The 20,392-nt window shown below is 47.1% G+C and overlaps 1 protein-coding gene and 1 long non-coding RNA gene across 2 annotated transcripts in view; one reads left to right on the top strand and one right to left on the bottom strand.

The window, feature by feature from the left end:
- Positions 1-4,585: 4,585 nt before the first annotated feature.
- PGD (phosphogluconate dehydrogenase) lies at positions 4,586-19,947 on the top strand. Its single transcript, XM_082655336.1, has 13 exons — positions 4,586-4,717; positions 5,337-5,412; positions 6,111-6,290; positions 8,452-8,517; positions 9,101-9,219; positions 10,926-10,995; positions 13,855-13,989; positions 15,596-15,785; positions 18,010-18,140; positions 18,389-18,522; positions 18,944-19,043; positions 19,187-19,309; positions 19,407-19,947. The coding sequence occupies exons 1-13, from the start codon at positions 4,710-4,712 to the stop codon at positions 19,524-19,526; spliced, it is 1,452 nt and encodes a 483-aa protein (XP_082511462.1). The 5' UTR covers positions 4,586-4,709; the 3' UTR covers positions 19,527-19,947.
- Positions 14,003-20,392, bottom strand: part of LOC309823222 — a 13,912-nt gene continuing 7,522 nt past the window's right edge. Inside the window, exons 2-3 of the long non-coding RNA XR_014296813.1 lie at positions 19,982-20,100; positions 14,003-14,327 (exon numbers count right to left, since the gene is read on the bottom strand). This is a non-coding gene — a long non-coding RNA (uncharacterized lncRNA). The remainder of the gene's footprint in view (positions 14,328-19,981; positions 20,101-20,392) is intronic.

The following is a 20,392-nucleotide window of genomic DNA, read 5'->3' as shown; positions in this document are numbered from 1 at the left end:
CTAAGTGAAAGAAGCCAGACACAAAAATTACATATTATTCCATTTATTTCTAGGAATAAGCAAAACTGTGCAGACATTAAATAGATCACAGGTTTCTAGGGCTGGGGTGGGAGCAGAGATTGACTACAAACAGGCACTTTTGGCGTGTTGGAAACTTTTGGGGTGATGCAAGTATTCTAAAAAGGATTGTGGGACTTCCCTGGTGGCGCAGTGGTTGAGAGTCCGCCTGCCGATGCAGGGGACGCGGGTTCGCGTCCCAGTCCGGGAGGATCCCACATGCCGCGGAGCAGCTGGGCCCGTGAGCCGTGGCTGCTGGGCCTGCGCGTCCAGAGCCTGTGCTCCGCGGCGGGAGAGGCCACAGCGGTGAGAGGCCCGCGTACCGCAAAAAAAAAAAAAAAAAAGATTGTGGTGATGGTTACACAGCAGTATAAATTAACTAAAAATCATCCAACTGTACACTTTTATAATGTATGAAATCGTTGGCATATAAATTATACTTCAATAAATCTTTTTTCTTTAAGTACAATACTATGAAGAAATAATACCATTTAAAACTAGCATACCAACATAATTTATCATTCAAGCCAGAACAATTTTGAGAGTGAAAAGGATTGCTATTAAAACTATGCAAGAAGACAGGTGTGAACAAGGACTGTCCCAGACCAACTGGCTTGAATGGTGCCCCTTTCACAAAACTGTCATTGGACAGCAACAGTTAGTGGCCATCTGTTATATGCAGAGCATCGGAAGGTGATAGAAATACACTTAGGAAGGAGATAGACATGGTCCCTGTCCTTTCGGATTGATGGCACAGTGAGGGAGATAGAAACGAAGGCAGCGACAAGCCCACTACTGTGGGCACATCGCGGGAGGTGTCCAAGTCATCCTGGGAAAAGAGAGGAAACTGTGAGCCAGGACTGCAAGGCAGTGGGAGGTAACAAGGACAACAGCAGGCAAAACAGTGACCCAGGCCCTGTTGTGGAACCAGAAAGTAATTCAGTGTCTGTAACATAGCCTAAGGGAAGAGGACAGAGGTGAGTCCTTGTCTCACACTGTTGTGTATTGTGAAAAAAGGGACTGTGGTGCTTGCATTTGAAAGTAAAATGTATCATCTGGGCTGGAGATCTAGCAGAGAAAGGGCTGTTTCACCACTCTGGTCAAGTTGGTCACATCGGTCAGCCCTGTGGACCAAGCTCAGACTGAGCGCATGTTCCCAGACTGTTTTGGGATCCTCTGGGGAGAAAAAAGCACTCTTAATAGGATGTGCTGGTGCCCTAAAGGGGTGTAGAACAGAGGTCATGACTATGGGGAAGAGGAGAAGACGCCTGGGATGATGTGTTTGGATCAGGAAGATAGATACTGTGAAATGCATGCACGTGTTGTCAAGTGGGAATTTTTCCAACAGCAAACAATTCAAGTAACGGACCATTTTTGCACCAGCTGAGCTTGATCTATGGGAACCACTCAGGAGCATGGCAAGAAGCTGCAAATGTGTTCTTCTACCTCTCTCTCCCCAGAAGCTTTCACAAGGAAGCTGGGAGAAATTTTTTGTCAGTCCTATTTTCCACTATGGTTTATGTCTCTCCTTTCTGAGTCCCTTTCATAAAAAAAGGTAGAAACTAATGTATGAGTACTAAGTACTAGACACAAGTCCCACTGGCTTCATTTAACCCTAGAGCTACCCTGTGAGATCTTTGTCATTCCTGTTTCACACATGAGGAAACTCTGAGATTCGATAACTTGCCCCAATTGCACAGTTAGAAAGAAATGGAACTGGAGCCCGCTAAGGCCAGCGTTGACACCAAAACCCATTGCTTTTCCCTCTCCAGCAAGCAGCTTCCAAGAAACACACTCCAGATCATTTGAGAAGCCATCTGATGTGACTTCTGGGACAATGTACTATCCGGCCAGTGAGGCTGTCTCCCAATCCCAGGTTTTATTGAGAGGGACTTGGAGAGCATCCAATCCATCCCACAAGGTAGTCTAGTGTCTGTCACTATGTGACTCAGCAGGTCACGGCTCTCTGAGCCCCAATTTCCTCATCCCTAAAATATGAGTTGGGCTAGATCAGTGGCTCTCAAACCTGGTTGATGTCAGGACCCCTTTACACGCTTAAAAATTATTGAGGACCCAGCTTTTGTTTATGTGAGTTATGTCTATGATTATTTACCATTTTAAAAGTTAAAACAGAAACTTTGGAATAACAGTTTCCCAAAACAAAGGAAATGCAGCGAGATGAGTGGAATTGTTTGACAATTTTGTAAATCTCTCTAATGTCCTACAGCTTAAGACAGCTGGATTCTCTTATCTGCTACATTTGATCTGTTCCGTATCACATGGGATGTAGTCTCTGGAAAACTCCACTGTACTCTTGTGAGAGAAGGAGAATGAAGAAGACAAATAATGTCTTACTGGTACCATGGAAATAGCTTTGTCTCCACTTCCCCTGCAGGGGCTTCCAGAGGTCCTGACCACCCCCCTTTTTTTTTTTTTTTTTAAAAAAATTTATTTATTTTTGGCTGCGTTGGGTCTTCGTTGTTGTGTGCGGGTTTTCTCTAGTTGCGGTGAGGGTGGGTTATTCTTCGTTGCAGTGCACAGGCTTCTCACTGCGGTGGCTTCTGTTGTTGCGGAGCACAGGCTCTAGGTGCGCGGGCTCCGTAGTTGTGGCACACGGGTTTAGTTGCTCTGCATCATGTGGGATCTTCCAGGACCAGGGCTCGAACCCGTGTCCCCTGCATTGGCAGGTGGATTCTTAACCACTGCGCCACCAAGGAAGCCCCCTGACCACCCTTTGAGAATTGTTTCCTCCAGCACTCAGAATCACCTGGGGGGGTCCTGATAAAATGCACATCTGGCCTATCCCAGACCTGTGGTATCAGAATTCACATTTAATAAGCCTCCTTGCACACTGGAGTTTGGGGACACCGGGGTGGGAGAGCTCCAAGATTCCTGCCAGCCTGGTTCATCCAAAGCTACCGAGTGCCCTGTTTTGGTAGAGTTGGGATTAAGGCCCAGGTCTCAGTGCAGGGCTCGCGGTGGCAGTCAGCTCCTGCTCTCTGGCTTGCCTGGCTTATCAGTTCACATCTCCCTACTCACTTTCCCATTCAGGGAAGTGCTGAGGGCAGCTGGGCACCTCGCTTACAGCTTTAAAATAAATATTAGGCTTGCTTATAGCTGTACATTTCTGCATGCAGCAGACGCAAGAGAAGTGAAGGACGGAACCCATGGGGCAGGGACCTCCCTTGCCCACAGGAGGAAGTTCTGTGCTAAGCTTGCCCACCCCCCCGCCCCGGGTATCTGTGCAGTGAGTCATCCACAGCTCATGAGTGTCGGGCCAGGCAATGGGAGTATAAAAAAATAAAAGAAAAACTATACCCTCAGGAGTGTAAGGTCTGGCTGGTGCAAAACAGGCAAATGTGGAAGCAACTCAAGGAAAAGAACAAATTGCATAAAGAATGTCTCTAGTGGAGAAACCCTAATGTAGAATACTTACATACTAGATAAAGTGGACTGTGACATCGCTTTTAAATTTCAGAGTAAGATTCCACAATTGCACTTAAAAAATATTGTGATTTAATTAACACACAAAAAACCCGGCTATAGTGGGACATTTGCTTACATGGAAGTTATAACGGAATCTGTTAAAACCTATGTTACAAAGTAACCTGTGCAATTGGTGTGATGGAAATAGCTTTGGCCTTGAATCAGTCACAACTGGGCCACTAACTAGCCATTAACTAGCTGCAGTGACTCTAGTAATGTAACATGTGTTGAGCACTTACTATGTGCAAGGCACTGTTAGGTGACATGAAGCATTCACAAAAGCAAAAAGCCTAAAACGCACTGGAGGAGATAAGCTTTGTTCACAAGCATCTGCACTGGAGGCGGCAGGGTTCAGGGCTGAGAGTTAAGATGCCTCGTGCACTGTGGGAGATGCGTATTTAATGCCCTGGACCGCCATTCACCAGCACGGCGCCTCTGGTTCCTCAGCTGTACGGGAAGGGATTCAGTGACACGACCTCCAAAGCCGGGCCCCATCGCCCCCAGCAAGGACATTCCCCTCCTGCTCTCTCTGCGCCTGTTTCTCCACCTGGAAAAAGGTGTCCCACACAAGGTCGTGGTGAGGAGCAACATTTCCTGGCACCCATCACACGTGACCACGGACAAGAATACACCTCGGACCCTGCCCGGGTGGGTCAATTTCACGCGTCAACCCCAGAGTGCACCGCAGCGACGGGAGGAAAGAGTGATGGACCCTTGGACAACAGGCGGTCAAGTGCCCGCTACATTAGAAAGCGCGGCCCGACGTGAGCCACCACCCTTCCGCACCGAGCCGCGGAGCACAGCCCAGGCCCTACGCGTCCTTTGCCCCGAGCCAGAGCCCGGCCCCCGCCGCCTTTCCCCTCGTCCCGCGCCTGCGCCACGCCCCCGCGCTCTCTGGGGAGATGGCATCGATGTGCTCGGCGCTCTCCTGAGCCAGCCCTAGGGGTGGGCGGGCCCATTTGCCTCAGGTGGTCTAACAGGCGCCGGGGCGGACCAATGGCGTGGCCGCGTGGCTCCGCCCCTTCCTTGCGATTGGCCGGCGCTGGAAAGCCGCGGCCTGGGCCTCGGGAGGCGAGCCGGAGAAGAAATCAGTCCCGGTCGTCCGCGCTGCGGCTCGCTGTTCGCCGGTTGTCCTCGGTCCAGCCTGCTCTGCCGCCGCCGCCGCCATGGCCCAGTGAGTGGCCGCCCGCGGGCGGCCGGGGAACTTTCCGAGGGCCGACGCGGAGGCCGGAGTCGCCCCAGACGTCGCCTCGCCCCGGGGGTCTTCTGAGCCCGGCCTCGTGGCGCCTGGAGCCCCGGCCCTCCAGGGAGCCGCCAGACCCCGAGCCAGCCCCGCGGCCTCGCCTTTTCTCGGACCCAGCCCCTCTGCCCCTCGCGGCGGCGCAGGCGGATCTGGTTCCTAGGAAGGGCGCGAGGGGAGGGGACAGGCGTGGCCGCGGGAAGCCCGGGCTGCTGGACGGTCCGGCTGTGGGAGACGGGAGGCCTGGAACGAGTCGTCAGCAGCTCGGATAGAGCGCAGAAGAGGCTTAGTGCCGTGGACCCCCTCCTGCGGGCCCCCTCTTGGTTGGCCCAGGAGAACATGAGGACCCGTTAAGTGGCAGAGCGGGGTGGCCCGCCTCGAGTTTCACGGAAGGCTGCAAGCCCGGGGTCTAAAGTGCAAAAGGGAGGAGGGGATTAGAGGAAAGTTAAGACGTGTGATCAATCACAGCAAAAGCTAGAAAGCTCAGGGTTTCTGACTTGGAATGAATTAAGTGAAGCTGACGGTTTCCTTTGTTCCTTTCCCCGTCTTTTAGAGCGGATATTGCGCTGATTGGACTGGCTGTCATGGGCCAGAACTTAATTTTGAACATGAACGACCACGGCTTTGTGGTAAGTTAGGAGGGGCACACTCTTCCCTTACGGATTCTTGTTGCCTTAGTCTGAGTGCTGGTGACCGTTCTGATTCCGAAGAACCCATATAACGTGGAACATGGTTCTCTTTATATGTGCCCTGTTGCTGCTTAGGACGTTTTTGCAAGAGATTGAGAAGCACCACTTTGCATGTGGGTGTGGGAGGGGCAGCTCCACAGCTCTCTGAGGAAGGAGAGTCCTGCTAAATGTATCTGCAGGTTCTGTCAGTTCTGCAGCCTTGAATAAACCTGTCGGTATCCTAAGGAGGAGAAGTCCCGCTGGGAGTATAGATTTCTGACTTTATTGCCTAATGGGATCTGGTGAAACGTTCGGGTGTGAATACTAAACTGGCTTAGATACAGGATTGTCAGTGACAGAAGATAACAGTCTGGAACTAGCTTGTTCCCAGATTTGAGTCCTAACCAAATAGCGACAGACTCTTATCCAGCCTGATAAGTTTTGGGCAGTTGACATTTGCCTATATTCAGTTCTTTGCCTTTTCATCCTATTAAAATTAACTTTATGGTGATCAGTCAGCACTTGAGTGGGGAAAAGGTAGAATCAGGGTCCTACCTCCCCAAAACGTTGGGCTGCATAGACATTCCATTGTCACTTGGTCCTCAGTCTGAAGGTCTTGTATGTCCCAGATCTCCTGATCAGGCCTTTTGTCCTTCTAGGTCTGTGCTTTTAATAGGACAGTCTCCAAAGTTGACGAGTTCTTGGCCAATGAGGCGAAGGGCACCAAGGTGGTTGGTGCTCACTCCTTGGAGGAGATGGTCTCCAAGCTGAAGAAGCCTCGGCGGATCATTCTGCTTGTGAAGGCTGGTCAGGCCGTCGATGATTTCATTGAAAAACTGGTGAGGCCAGCTCTCTCCCCGCTGCTACTCGTGTGACAGAACGTCTCTCGTTCCCTTCCTTTAGCTATTTCACTTTTTTTTTTTTTTTGGCCGCGTCGGGTCTCTCCCATTCTGGCGCGCAGGCTATAGAGCGTGCAGGCTTAGTTGCCTCGCAGTATGTGGGATCTTAGCTCTCCGACCAGGGATCGAACCCACATCCCCTGCATTGGAAGGCGGATTCTTAACCACTGGATCCCCAGAGGAGTCCCTCACTTCTTTTTGCTTAAGAAATTTTGTCCCTTTTCAATTTTTGGGTATGATCTGCTCAGTTCTGACAAAATGTTGCTTAAAAGTCTCAGTGTTGGTTAACTTGACTGGCACCAATTAAGTAAAAACATACCCTCAAGTGGTAGTAATTGTTAGTATATAAAATTCTGAGGACAGCAAGAGACACGTCCATGAATTCATTATCAACCAGAATAGAAACAGTAGTAATCTCAGTGAGCTCTTTGATATTCAAAAAAAAAAAACTTATAGTTTTGATTGTGTATTATGAATGTTTAGTGCTAGTCACTATTAAACCTTACTGTCCAAATTTAGAAATAGATTTCATTTTTCTCAGTATTCCTATAAAGCAACAATTCTCAAATTGTTGTATCATTTAATATAAATGACAAGAGATCCCCCTAGGGAGTCCTAGCAAATGTATCTTTTTTTGGAAGAAGAAAGTAGGCACCTGGGTGGTGCTGGCCGTGCTGTGGTAGGTGGCTGCCTCTGTGCAGTTCTGGTCCCTGATCATCAGCTGAGGGGGCGTTTGCGTCACAGAGGTGCTGATCTTGGTTCTTTGACACATTGTATTCTGACCCCTTATTTATGCTTTCTGCCACCTCAGGGCCAGGGGATAGTGGACCCATTTGTTCGTGGTCACCGCCATCTGTACTCTCCCCAGCTTGTTCTCACCGGAGGCCTGATGGCCACTCCTCCACTGGGGTGTCTGTGGGAGAGGAGGGGCCGAAGGGACAGCTGCCTTTTCCCCAGGGAGCGTGCCCGGCACCTCCTGGTCAAAGCGCTGTTGCTGTAAGCTTCTGGGGGGACGCCTCTAGGGCCCCTTTCCTCAACATACCTCTGGGGGAAGATCACACTGTATTAACCAGGAGGATTGCCCTCACCATCAGTAAACGGAAACAACCTCATTGCCAGTGCCCTGCAAAGACATTTTTCATCTTCACCAAGAACTTTATTGAACAACGTATTCATTAATCGAAAGAACTTTTTGGCCAACCCCATCGATACTGAAAAACAGTTCTACAGTATCAGCTCTGAAAAAACCAAGGCATTAGCCATTTGGAAGAAATGTTTTGTTGTGAGAAGTGTTGTAACAATAAACAAAGGAAAGGGATGAACATTCCTTTCCCAGAGGAGTAATGTTACCAGTGGGGTTGTTTCTACAGGGAGAGGAATTTGTAACCAGTACGCTACCGTTAAAAAAAAAAAAAAAAAAAGACCTAGAAAGGAAGAACGTTGTGATAAAGGACACACCAGACTTTGTGTAGTAAGATGCCAAGCTGCCTATGGTCAGCTACAGACAGAATGGACTGAAAAATGGTAGAGTACTCTTCAGCATAGGACAATATTAAGTAATGTTACCTGGAGCCTTGTTGGGGGAGACTGAATAATGAATACAGTAATAAAGCCAGCCTGACTGGTGTGGCGTAGGAAGATACTCTTGTTCAAGGCTTGGTCTCTTGCTGCCTTCTCCAAGTGGTGGTGATCAAATTGTTTATTCATACACAAAACCATTTGATATTTACTGGACCCCTACTCTGTTCTAGGCAGAGATTTTATAGGTCTTTTAGAGCTAATCCAATCTGGGAATAAATATCAGGCAGGTGGTACACATTGGAAACACAAAACTTTCCAAGTAGGTTTTGTTCGTTGTAAAAATCTTAGTTAAAAAGGATTATTTCGGTTGTGGAGAGTTCTGACTGGGTTTGCTAGCCCTGAGCTTTTAAATAGGGTCTAGCTCTAGCCCCAGAGAGGATTGTTGAAGATTAAATAATATATGTATACTTTCAGACAGGGTTTATTTGGGATAAATTCTTGTTTGCTTTAATTGGTCAAGGTATGTTTATTTTTGTCTTTCATTTTTTTGGTCCGCCTTAATGCTGGTGTCTGGTTACAGGTACCCTTGTTGGACACTGGTGACATCATCATCGATGGAGGAAATTCTGAATATAGGGATACCACGGTAAGCATTTTTCAGTCCACATTCTTCCAGGTTCTGAGAACATTCTAGAAAAAAGTACCAGCATTGCACATGTGACAGAAGAGTAGACGTCTTTGTGTGGTGCTCTTTTGGGATTGGCCATTAAGACATACCTGATGGATGAGATTCTCCTTAGTCACACACGTAACTGAAAAGAATGACTGCTGCTTAGATACGGCAGGCTGGGCGTTTATGCTTCATCTTCCCTTCCTGTCCAGCCACTCCGTGATACATCAGCGTGCAATGTGGGTGAGCACCACTGTGCTGACGGTCTCATGTACAAGGTCATTTCCTGTAAAATGAGAATGTATGTTTAGCTTTATCATTTCCCTTTGAGGACAGGGTAGCCATATTAAACTTCCATGGATTTTTTTTTTAATTCCCAAACAGAGGGGATTGGTAAGTCAGAAGGGGGATTAAATTTCCTGAATGACCAGGTTATTAGTGGATCCTTGGGTCATTTAAGTCAAATGTGGGATCTCCATACCTGTCTTGTACCTCTTCTCATTCAGTGGGAGAAACTGATTTTAGGGAAGCATGACGAAATTCTTTTTCTCTCATGTAGAGACGGTGTCGAGACCTCAAGGCCAAGGGAATCTTGTTTGTGGGGAGTGGAGTTAGTGGTGGAGAGGATGGGGCCCGTTATGGCCCATCACTTATGCCAGGAGGAAACAAAGAGGCTTGGTGAGTACCAAAGGCACCACCCTTGCGTCGACACAGGGACGCAAGGTGAGAGAACGGGTGAGCTGTGAGCAGTTCTGCCACCCGATCTCCTCTGTGCAGTCTGAGTGTTGGAGATGGGAGATGCTGGAAATATTTCTTTTATGTATACATTTTTTTGCTTTGACATAACGCATGTGCCTGTTCCTCCTTTCCTTTTTTCTTCTGTTATTTCCTCTAGTACCAATAATGGAAGTTCTAAATAGGCTTCAAGGGTTCAGAGGCTTTAATGAGGCAGCTCAGATAATGTCCTGTGCACTGTCTGGACTTAGGAGTAAGGTCTGCCTCTTCAACTCATATATGGTGTATTTAATCATTGTGAGTAATGGCAAAGTCAGACAGGGCCTCTTTCGTCCAGGGAATGAGGTGGAAAATTTTTATTTGACTGGGGAAAAAACGAATTTTACACTGCTCACTGTGTTGTGTATAAGAGGAAGGGTTGGCTGCAGAAGGGGGGATGCTTTGGTGATGATGTAGCAGGAGGGCTGTATAAAGCATAGGCTGTGGGTGATGAGCGGGATAGAGGATTAAAATGAAAAGATGCAAGTAATTAATTATACATAATGTAGACTGAAGGAAACACCGCTGTTGAGACTGCAGGAAGAGAGAAAGCCAGATAGAGGATGATAGAGAGATGGAGCAGAAGAGAAAGAAGTAGAAAAGGAAGGATCCTTGTGAGGGAGACGTGGGAAGGCAACGCGCTTTTCCGAGTGAGTTTGGTTTCCGAATATTCTAGACTTATATTAGGCATTAAAGTAAGGAGTGATCAAACCTAATCCCCAAAGGTGAGGGGTTGACTGGGGAAGATTAGTCTTTTAATTACCTCCCTAATGATTAAGTCTGGGGATTCTCTTCAGTATGTTAAAGTCTAGAAATAAAGGCCTTCCTGCTTCTCAAAAACTTAAAAATATTTATTTTGGGGTACCGCTAAGTGGGCTGTTACAAATGCAGACAATACACATGAAGAAGTCTGCTATACAGAGGTGCTCTAGTTCTCATTAATACATTTTCTCACACTGACCTGTTAGAAGCAGAAATGGTACTTTTACGTGAAACAATCAAAGTTCAGGGAAGCTCTAAAAGCTTAAGATGTAGCCACCCCAGCCCCCTCCTCCTGAGCGTTCACTTTGCAGCCCTGTCAAGTTTTGTGTCTTTACCAAAACCCTTTTGTGAAGAAGGCTTTATTGGTCAAAAGTGAGGAGAACAGTAGGGAACAGCGTCAGGAGTTACTCTGTGCGCCTAGGGGAGGCGGGGAAGGAATGAACAACAGTTGCTTTTTCTCTGGATGATAAGGAATGTAGCTCTTGGAAACGTTGCATGGTTCTTTCTGTCCAGAATCCTGCTGTGCTTGATAACATACATCCAGACTGATAGAAGCGATCGCTACAGGAACGGCTTGGAATCACAGCTGCTTCTGATAGTGCGATAGAAATGTCTTCCGGGGCTTTGCTGACCCTCTCACCCAGCCTTTTTGTCTCCTGTCTCAAATCAGATAGTCCGCAGCCTCTGACTGATTTACCTTGAGGACTTAGCTTATTCATTACTTTTTTGTGGGCATTTCCACCGACCGCTAGAAAGGAAACAATTGGGGGGCGGGGGGGAGTCCTTGAGAATTTCGTGAAGACCCAGGCCCCTTGTCAGCAGCTGAACCACCCACTTCCTTCCTACAGGCCCCACATCAAGGCCATCTTCCAGGGCATCGCCGCAAAAGTGGGGACTGGAGAACCCTGCTGTGACTGGGTACGTTGTGGGCCCCCCTGAAGCCACTTGGCGCCATGGGCACTGACATGACCAGGGGCAGAGCAAGGATCACCATGGTCCCAGCGGTTTGCTTTGTGATATAAGCTCCTCAATGTTTACGTCGCTAGCACAGACAATGCCGAAAATGCATCAGTTGTACATGTCCTTGTATCTTAACTGGAGGTTGATATTAAAAGCAGCCCTTGTCAATTCATCTAAAATATGGATTCCTTAAAAAAGGAACAGGAAGGGCTTCCCTGGTGGTGCAGTGGTTGAGAGTCCGCCTGCCGATTCAGGGGATGCGGGTTCGTGCCCCGGTCTGGGAAGATCCCACGTGCCGCGGAGCGGCTGGGCCCGTGAGCCATGGCCGCTGAGCCTGCGCGTCCGGAGCCTGTGCTCCGCAACGGGAGAGGCCACAACAGTGAGAGTCCCGCGTACCACAAAAAAAAAAAGAAAGAAAAAGAGGAACAGGAAGGATGAGGTGAAGTAAGATTTTCTTCGTCATGTTACTTCATGGCTAAAGAGAGGATGTCAAGGGAGTTGCCTGGTGGTCCAGTGGTTAGGACTCTGCACTCTCACCGCCGTGGCCTGGGTTCAATCCCTGATTGAGGAACTAAGATCCCGCAAGCCGCATGGCGTGGCCAAAAAAACCCAAAAAGAACAAGAAAGAAAGAATGTCAAGGGGGTAGGGGAGGAAAAGAAGAGAGAGAGAATGTCAGAATCAAAAGTGGAATTCGCTCCCTGGGGTAGGTATTCTGTGCTTAGAACAGAGTAAGCTGCAGCTCTTTGCCCTCACTGAATGCGAAGGAGGCCGAGGCAAATTCGTTCCCTCCGTATATTTTATGTTGCTGGTAAAATAAATTTTATCCCTTGTTACAGCCTTAGTCCATCCCATGGATGGAAAAAAAAACACTAGGCAGGGGAGACCTGAGTTGTCTTTCTGGCTCTCCATTGACTAGCAGTGTGACATTAGGCAAGTCATTTTCTTCCATGGGCTTCAGTTTTCTCACCTGTCAAATATGGGGGTTGGACTGGATGACCTCCAAGTTCTCTTTAGCTCCTGATCCCCTTGAATTTTATTCTACGTGCCATTTTTATGATGTTAGTTTTGCTTTATATGAGATAAAAGGTAGAGAAGAAATGAGGACTTGGGCCCATGGGGGATGAGGCGAGTCCTCCCCCCAGGCCTCACAGTGCCTGGTGACTAAGCCGCTCCTTACATTTTAACCAGTGGTCACTGAGTTCAGTCAGAACCTGCTTAGCGCTGAGAGACGCTGGTGCTGTGATTTAGAAGACCGAGTAATTTTCTCACTAGTGTGAAGGATTGGGAAGGGAGCTTTTGTTCCTTAACAATACACTGCTGCAGTAAAAAAATAAAAAAAAAAGTACGGTGACAGTAACTTCTTTTTAGATACATTTAGGACATAAATCATGAGGAAATTAACAGTACTTGCCTGTGTATCTTGATCAACTCCTGTTGACTTCCTATAACCCCAAGCCTTACTCTTAGGTTACTGAAAAGAAAAAACTGGTATAGATACTAAAAGCAGGCACCCCTTAGCTCAGTTTTGAAGTTACAGGAAGGAAGGGGTGAAGCAAGGTATTATTGGCCATGTTACTTCATGGCCAAAGAAAGTGTCAAAATCAGAAAGGGGGGACTTCCTTGGTGGCACAGTCGTTAGGAGTCTGCCTGCCAATGCAGGGGACATGGGTTCGAGCCCTGGCCTGGGAAGATCCCACATGGCGCAGAGCCGCTAAGCCTGTGTGCCACAGCCACTGAGCCTGCGCTCTAGAGCTCGCGAGCCACAACTACTGAAGCCCGCGCGCCTAGAGCCCATGCTCCGCAGCAAGAGAAGCCACCGCAATGAGAAGCCCGTGCACCACAACGAAGAGTAGCCCCCGCTCACCGCAACTAGAGAAAGCCCGCGCACAGCAACGAGGAGCCAAAATAAATTAAAAAAAAAAAAAAAACAGAAAGGGTAGGCCAGCAATGGAAACATAGATAGAGGAAGTCTCTATGTCAGGGTGGCAGTGTGACAGCATCCACCCCAGCAGTGCTGCCAGCACTGGTCCACCGGCAGGCATATCCCTGTCATGGTGACGGGAGTGTCTGACTGCAGAACTCTCCTTGTTCTGACTCCTTGCCCTCCAACCAGTTTTCAGATAATCTGGCTTCCCAAGTAGCTTGTCCACAGGGACAGGATGTGTTGATCAGACTAACACTTGTAACCATTAAGATACATAGTTAAATTTCTCATCATAAATTTACAGACTGGTATTCTGATTTTATACATCTTGCCAGCTTTATTAGAAATCAGTACCTTGTCAGTTGTGGGACCCTGGCAAGAACACATTTCTGGGCTTCCAAGGGCAGGCCTTGCATCTGAGGTCATTTTATCTCTCGGTGGCCATTACAACTACAGTACATTTATATATTGTTTAAAGTACAAGTGACTTAATCAGCTTCTTTTCACCTGCGGTTGCTAGAAAAATAACCAGGGAAAAGAAGACTCCTTTTACTTGTGGGAGGGGGCTGGGGAGTGGGGAGTTACTTTTAATCACAAGGAGAAAGAATGGAAAATGTAGGCTAAAGACCTGTGGGTACTTCACAGTGAATTTGGGGATTTTGAAAAACCTTTAAAGGAATGAATTTGGAGTTAGTTTACAATAGCATCGTGCTGGATTGAAGCTTGTGTTGAGTTGTTATATGATGATTCTTCTTTTGAAAGTACTGTAAGTGTTTGTTCGTATTCGTTATTTTTTGTATGGGGAGGGAGCCTTGCCAGAGAACTGGATGTGGACTTCTCTGGTGTATTTCCTGGCTCCCTGAAGGCCTCTTGGCGCTTGTGACTCTAACAGGTGGGGGACGAGGGGGCAGGACACTTTGTGAAGATGGTGCACAACGGGATAGAGTACGGAGACATGCAGCTCATCTGCGAGGCCTACCACCTGATGAAAGACGTCCTGGGCATGGAGCACAAGGAGATGGCAAAGGTGAGTCCTGGGCCCTGGGCGGGGGGAGCGCTGCTCAGGTGAGAAGGCTTTGCTGGTGACGATAAGTCCTTCCTCATTCTTTTTCCCTTGGTCATTCTGGTGGCCTGGATGGACTCAGCCTAATCTAAGGGAAGCTCTCAGTAACAGGACCATAAAATCTGATAGCCAGTCACTAAGCCAGAAGTTCCCAGAGACTCTTGGTGTAATCCTCTCTCCCACTCAGGGACCCTGACTGTGTCAGGCCTGTGTCACTTAATTGCCTGGTCTCGTTTGATCCTCCGTTGGTCCCATGTGGGAGGTGCAGCAGAAGCTCGCTTTTCTGATCCAGGTGGGACTGGCTGTTAGACAGGTATTCAAAAAAAGGTAGTCAAAGTTGGGAAACATAAGCATTTCCCCCAACATTTTATTATGAAAATGTTCAAACATACAACAAAATTGAAAGAATTGGACAGTGATCAGTTACATACACACAACCTAGATTCTACCATTAACATTTTACTCTGCTTACTTTGTCGAATATCGTCCATTCGTCTATTAGTTTTATCTTTTTTAAAAAATACACTTCAAAGTAAACTGCAGACATTTGTACTGTTTTCTGTAAATACTTCAGCATCATTAACTAGGCAAACATTTATTTTAACTGAAAATATAGGAAGGTACGTTCAATCACCCATCATTTCATGGAGAGCCAGGTCCTTCTTTTAAGTGTGGCTCTGCTGCTTAGCATTCTAATCAACTTTCTTATCATCTAGAGTTTGTAGTTTCAGTTATTTCAAGTGGAACATGATTTAAAGACACTTTCGAGGCACACAGTGCAGAATCCTTCCAGATTTTTTACATTCTTTTCCCTCCTAATTTTAAAATTTGTGTTGGGAATTCCGTGGTGGTCCAGTGGTTAGGACTCTGCACTCTCACTGCCAAGGGCCTGGGTTCAACCCCTGGTTGGGGAACTAAGATCCCACAAGCCATGCGGTGTGGCCAAAAAAAAAAAAAATTGCGTCATCCCCACTTATTTTGTTTCACTAACTTGCCTTTATTGTTCTTTCCAAAACAGTTTGACTTAGTTTTCATAGAAACATTGCTTTTCTTTTTGTGTTCATATTTAATTGGTTTATATAGTATGAGTGCCGGGCACTGTTGTATGTTGGGGATATATTAGTGGAAGAAACAAAGTCCCTGCCCTCATGGACCTTGGAAAGATAGGCAGTAATGACTGAATATATAAAACCTGTTCGTGATCACTATTATAAAGAAAAGTAAACGGAAGGAAGAGGCTGCTCTAGATCGGGTGATCAAGGAAAGTGACTGTACGAAAACCCAAGCGAGGTGAGGGGACACCTGGCTCTGAGGAAAGCACTGGCCTGGTGACCAGAAAATCAGCATGAACAGGTTGAAATCAGAAGCAGCTGACTGTTGGTTAGCATAAAACTCAGCTGGTGGCAGAAGTGTTCGGGTGTCCTGCAGAGGAGCCTGGTAGCCTCAGGGGTTGAGCAGGCTGTGAGCATCGGTCAATATTTACATGGGAAAGGGATGAATCAGTTAAGGGAGCATCTCCGGTATAATCCTAGGTTCTCCCACATTGTTTTCTTTCACATCCTGCGCACAGGCCTTTGAGGAATGGAATAAGACAGAGCTGGACTCATTCCTGATTGAGATCACAGCCAGTATTCTCAGGTTCCAAGATACTGATGGCGAACACCTGCTGCCAAAGATCAGGGACAGCGCGGGGCAGAAGGGCACCGGGAAGTGGACCGCCATCTCTGCCCTGGAGTACGGCGTCCCCGTCACCCTCATCGGTAACACTCAGCTTTGGATTGAACCTTTTCATCTCACTGTTTTGACCCTGGTGTCTTTCTGGCAACTAAGAGTTACCAGATCTCTCAGAGAATCTCTTCAACCCTAGTCGGCTTTCCGAGTGTGGTCTGCTCTTTCTGCCCTTGAATAAGTTGACGGTGTGAGAGAGGCTGAAGCTGCTTTTGAATCTCTTCTTTGTAATCCTTCTGTCAAGCATGTGAGCTTTGAGATAAATTCAGAAGTTACTACCTGTCTTAGCCAGTTTGACTTTGGGGATCGTTTTAACGTTAGTGATTAAATTGTAGTCAATGACCTAAGATCTTTCTAATAGGGAAGCTAACTGTAATGGAATTTTTCATACAAAAGTTCACAGAATAATAAAAGTTTATGTACTCAACATTTATTACTATTTTGCTGAGGTTTTTTCTCAGATATTTGAGGAATAAAATATTACCTAAGCATTTCCAGTCCTTTAATATTCTTTTCCTAAGTTCCTTCCCCTTTTTCTTTTAGAAGAAAACTACTGTCCTGAAGTGAGTGTATATCCTTCCCATCCATGTTTTTTATCTTGTCTTAATGAGCTAAGCATCAAACTCAAAAAGTTGTAGAGAGAAGGGAATAATAAAAAGCAGAAATAAAACAAAAATAATAAGGGGATTAACAAAACTACGTGATGGTTCTTTAAGAATAAAATAGATACATTCTGTCAAGATTGGAAAAGGAGAATGGAGGCTCCTGGTCTGCTTAATGAAGGCTGATCTTTGCTCCTGGCAGAATGGTTCCCCCTGCAGTAATAAAACAAGTTTTCTTGTTGACTCTTCCAGACATAGGTTGCCTTTCCCTCTCTAGTCTCCTCCTGCCTTTGGTTTCCTGTTAATTATGCCTGACTGTGTTTACAGTGGACTGGGTAGTTGCAGGCACAGTAAGGAGGGAAGCAGTTTGCTTAGTCCAGCTCTACAGAGAAGGAAGTTGACTGCTTTTTAGCTAATCTGAGCGCTACCCTGGGCAGGGGCCCAAGGGGACAGTAACTGGGAGCAGTTTTTTCATCACTGCCTCAAAAAGAATCCTGCTCTCTTGTTTCGGAGACTTTGTACCCTACCTTCCAGCTGATGGTAGTCAGGCTTCCTCCCTGGCTGCGTGCCATTCTTGTTTGTTGAACTGACGGGGAAATGAGTCTTCCAGCTAATCTTTAGGTAACCCCCGGAGGGTTACGCCACACTCGCCTCTTCCTGCTTTTTGTCTTCTGAAGCTTCCGCCTAAGAATGCTAAGTCATCCTGTGTGTGCACTGCAGGCGCCCAGAGAGCCGGGCAAGGACAAGGACGGGGAGACACCTGCTCTCAAGTTTATGGCCAGAACCCTTTCCTGAGAAATAAAGTCCTCTGTTAGTTCCCAAAGGTTTTACTTCATTCTGTCTGTTGGGGGAAAAAATGGTTAATTTATTCTAATTATATAAAGTGTCAACTGGGCAAGCATTTGTAAGTGATAATTTTTAAGATACTAATATCTTAATATTAAAATACCATATTGGGGACTTCCCTGGCGGTCCAGTGGTTAAGAATCCGCCTTCCAGTACAGAGATGCGGGTCCAAGCCCTGGTCAGGGAACTAAGATCCCACATGCTGCACAGCACAGCCCCCACCCCCCAAAAATATTGAAATATTTTTTATTCAAATGAAGTAAAATTGTGAAACTGTAATGGTGACCATGGACATAGCAAAAACTAAACTGTAAAAATTAGAAAATGGAGTTTTTTGAAGGGAGAAGTCTCAGTGTACTCGTTTCAAAGTGATGAGTATTAGTGCCTCAAAAGAAAAGCAATGAAGTCTTTGGTGACCATTTATAAATTAAAGTCCTCGCAAATGGAACTGAAATTTTACTGGAGGACCAACACGGAGTAATTCTTAATGATAGTGGTTTTGCTCTTGTTTTTTCCCCTTAAAATTCCCCTTTGAAGTTCATGGTGATCTTTGAGGTTGAATATGTGTATTTATGTTGGAGACTGACTTGGAGTTTTCATTTTCAAATTAACCGTTAGAGCTTTTTATGAAAGTTCTTTCTGATGCAGGTTAGCTTTGCGGCCGAAGGTTGAGACTTTGCGCTCGTGGTAAAACTGGAAATCGTGCTGCATTGCTCTTTTCCCTCATCTTCTCTGGCTCGTGTGCGCTCCTCCTCGGGTTCTGCCTGTGAGTTGTGGTGACTTGTTATCTCCCCCTCCCCCCACGTAGGAGAAGCGGTCTTTGCTCGATGCTTATCATCTCTGAAGGACGAGAGGATTCAAGCCAGCCAAAAGCTGAAGGGGCCTCAAAAGGTCCAGTTCGAAGGAGATAAGAAATCATTCCTGGAGGACATTCGAAAGGTGGGGTGCCGCCCCGCAGTGGCAGCGGGATCGGACTGGCGGGGAGAACACCCCGAGGCCACGGGGAGGACGTGGGGTCTGTCCAGCCTTGCCCGTTGATCTGATATGCAGCCTTTCCTAAACCGTGTCCTCGTTAGAGCTGCACTGCGGTGGCGGGGGAGCGGGGGTGTGTGGCGGGCGGGGCGGGGCGGGGATTAGGCAGCCGTGGGCCAGCCGCAGTTCTGATGAGTCTTTGTGCCCTCCTTTAGGCGCTCTATGCTTCCAAGATCATCTCTTATGCTCAGGGCTTTATGCTGCTAAGACAGGCAGCCACTGAATTTGGCTGGACCCTCAACTATGGTGGCATTGCCCTGATGTGGAGGGGGGGCTGCATCATCAGGAGGTGAGTGGTCGGGGCACCTGCCACCTGCCGTGCGGGAGCGCTGTGGTCTTAGGGCGCTCTCGGGGACGGTTTCCCTGGAACTGGTACAGTTGAGTCCTCTCGCTGGGACGCTGGCAACCAGGCAGGTTTAGGTGTCACATCTCACTTTCTTCCTGCACGTCAGTTATTCTAACTCGAGTGTCCATCCTTCCCCGTCTAAAGTAGTTCTGTGAGCATGGTTGTGCCCTTGGCCCTCACCTCTCGGGACCTGGGCTGTCTGTATTCACGGCACGTACAGCGAGCTGGTGGGGATGGGGGGACAGGTGCCTTCGTACCTCGCGAGGGTATCTGTCAGCTTCCAACTTACTTCCCCTGCTTTCTGCCAGGTGTTCAGCCTGCTAGTTAAGATTCATTGATTTTTTTTCCCTCTTGATTATTTCAGTGTATTCCTGGGAAAGATAAAAGATGCATTTGATCGAAACCCAGGACTTCAGAACCTACTACTAGATGACTTCTTTAAGTCAGCTGTGGAAAACTGCCAGGTATGTAGCCCAGAGCTGGGTAGTACGGGAATTCTGTCTTAGTGAGTTTTGCTCTGGGGGGTCTGCTTTTTCATTTATGCATGAAAATCTGTTGTCTTTTCTTTGAGCAAATCACTAGTCGTTGGCTTTACTTTTTTGCTCAGGACTCCTGGCGGCGGGCAGTCAGTACTGGTGTCCAGACAGGCATTCCCATGCCCTGCTTCACCACTGCTCTTTCCTTCTACGATGGATACAGACACAAGATGCTGCCAGCCAACCTAATCCAGGTGAGCTTTTGGAGTAGGTGATGAACATGAACCTGGGTGGTACCTCGGGTCATGTACCTGCGTCTGTCCTATAACCAACCCATTTCTTGTTTTCTAGGCTCAGCGCGATTACTTTGGGGCTCACACCTATGAACTCTTGAACAAGCCAGGACAGTTTATCCACACCAACTGGACAGGCCACGGTGGCAGCGTGTCCTCGTCTTCATACAATGCCTGATGAGATTCTGTTAAACGCGCCACGACTCCACAGACCGGTACATTCCACTTGCCACACAGCACTGCTTACCTGGCCCTTTGCCCTACTTTCTTCTCAGATCTTTGAAAATAGTGTCGTAAGAGACTCCTCTGAAGAGTCAACCCGAGTTTATTTGTAAAGCAGATCTGTGAGAACCATCGCATCCTCTGCCCTCGCCTCTTGGGATGGAGCAGAAATTGAGCGTGTGCGCGACCTCGAGAGCCAGCTCCCTGAGGCGGTGTTTCCCGCGTGTCCCCCGTGGGTTAGGGAGACAGAGCTCTTCTCACATAGGTGGGAAACGTTTTTGTGGAATTTGATCAAACTGGAGTCTTCGTATCATGCAGCTGAATTCCCTTTTGCCTTTATTTAATAAAAATTTTTAAAAAAAGAAAAAAATCATATTTATGCTTCTTCTCCAGATTCTTAAATATTCTCACCTTATCCACACTGAGCCATATCCTCATTGGTAGAAGGATGTGCACCCGGTTTCATTACATTTGAATTAGTTTATTTCCTTCCTTTATTTAGCCTTCTTAAATATTTTCCTCTTTGTTTTCTTTAAAAAAAAAAAAGAAAAGAAAGAAAAGACCTCAATAATAGTACCAGGAACAGCAAAGTTAGGTAATGATTAACTCTGGACGGAAGGGTGAGGAGAGGTAGTCAAGGGGTGGGTGTACAGGCTTATGACTTCGGGCAAATTATTTAATCTCTCTGGCCTCAGTCTTCTCATTTGTAAAATGGGGATAATCATCGTACCTGCCTCCTTAAGGTTATTTTGAAGATTCACCTAGTAAAAACAGACCGACACTTGACACATAATAAGCACCTACTTAAGTGGTAATTATTAT

The sequence above is a fragment of the Grampus griseus genome (genome assembly GCF_964374135.1).
Source record: "Grampus griseus genome assembly, chromosome: 1".
Taxonomy (NCBI): Eukaryota; Metazoa; Chordata; class Mammalia; order Artiodactyla; family Delphinidae; genus Grampus; species Grampus griseus.
The sequence above is the reverse complement of the archived record's forward strand: the minus strand, read 5'-3'. Positions and strand labels throughout refer to the sequence as shown.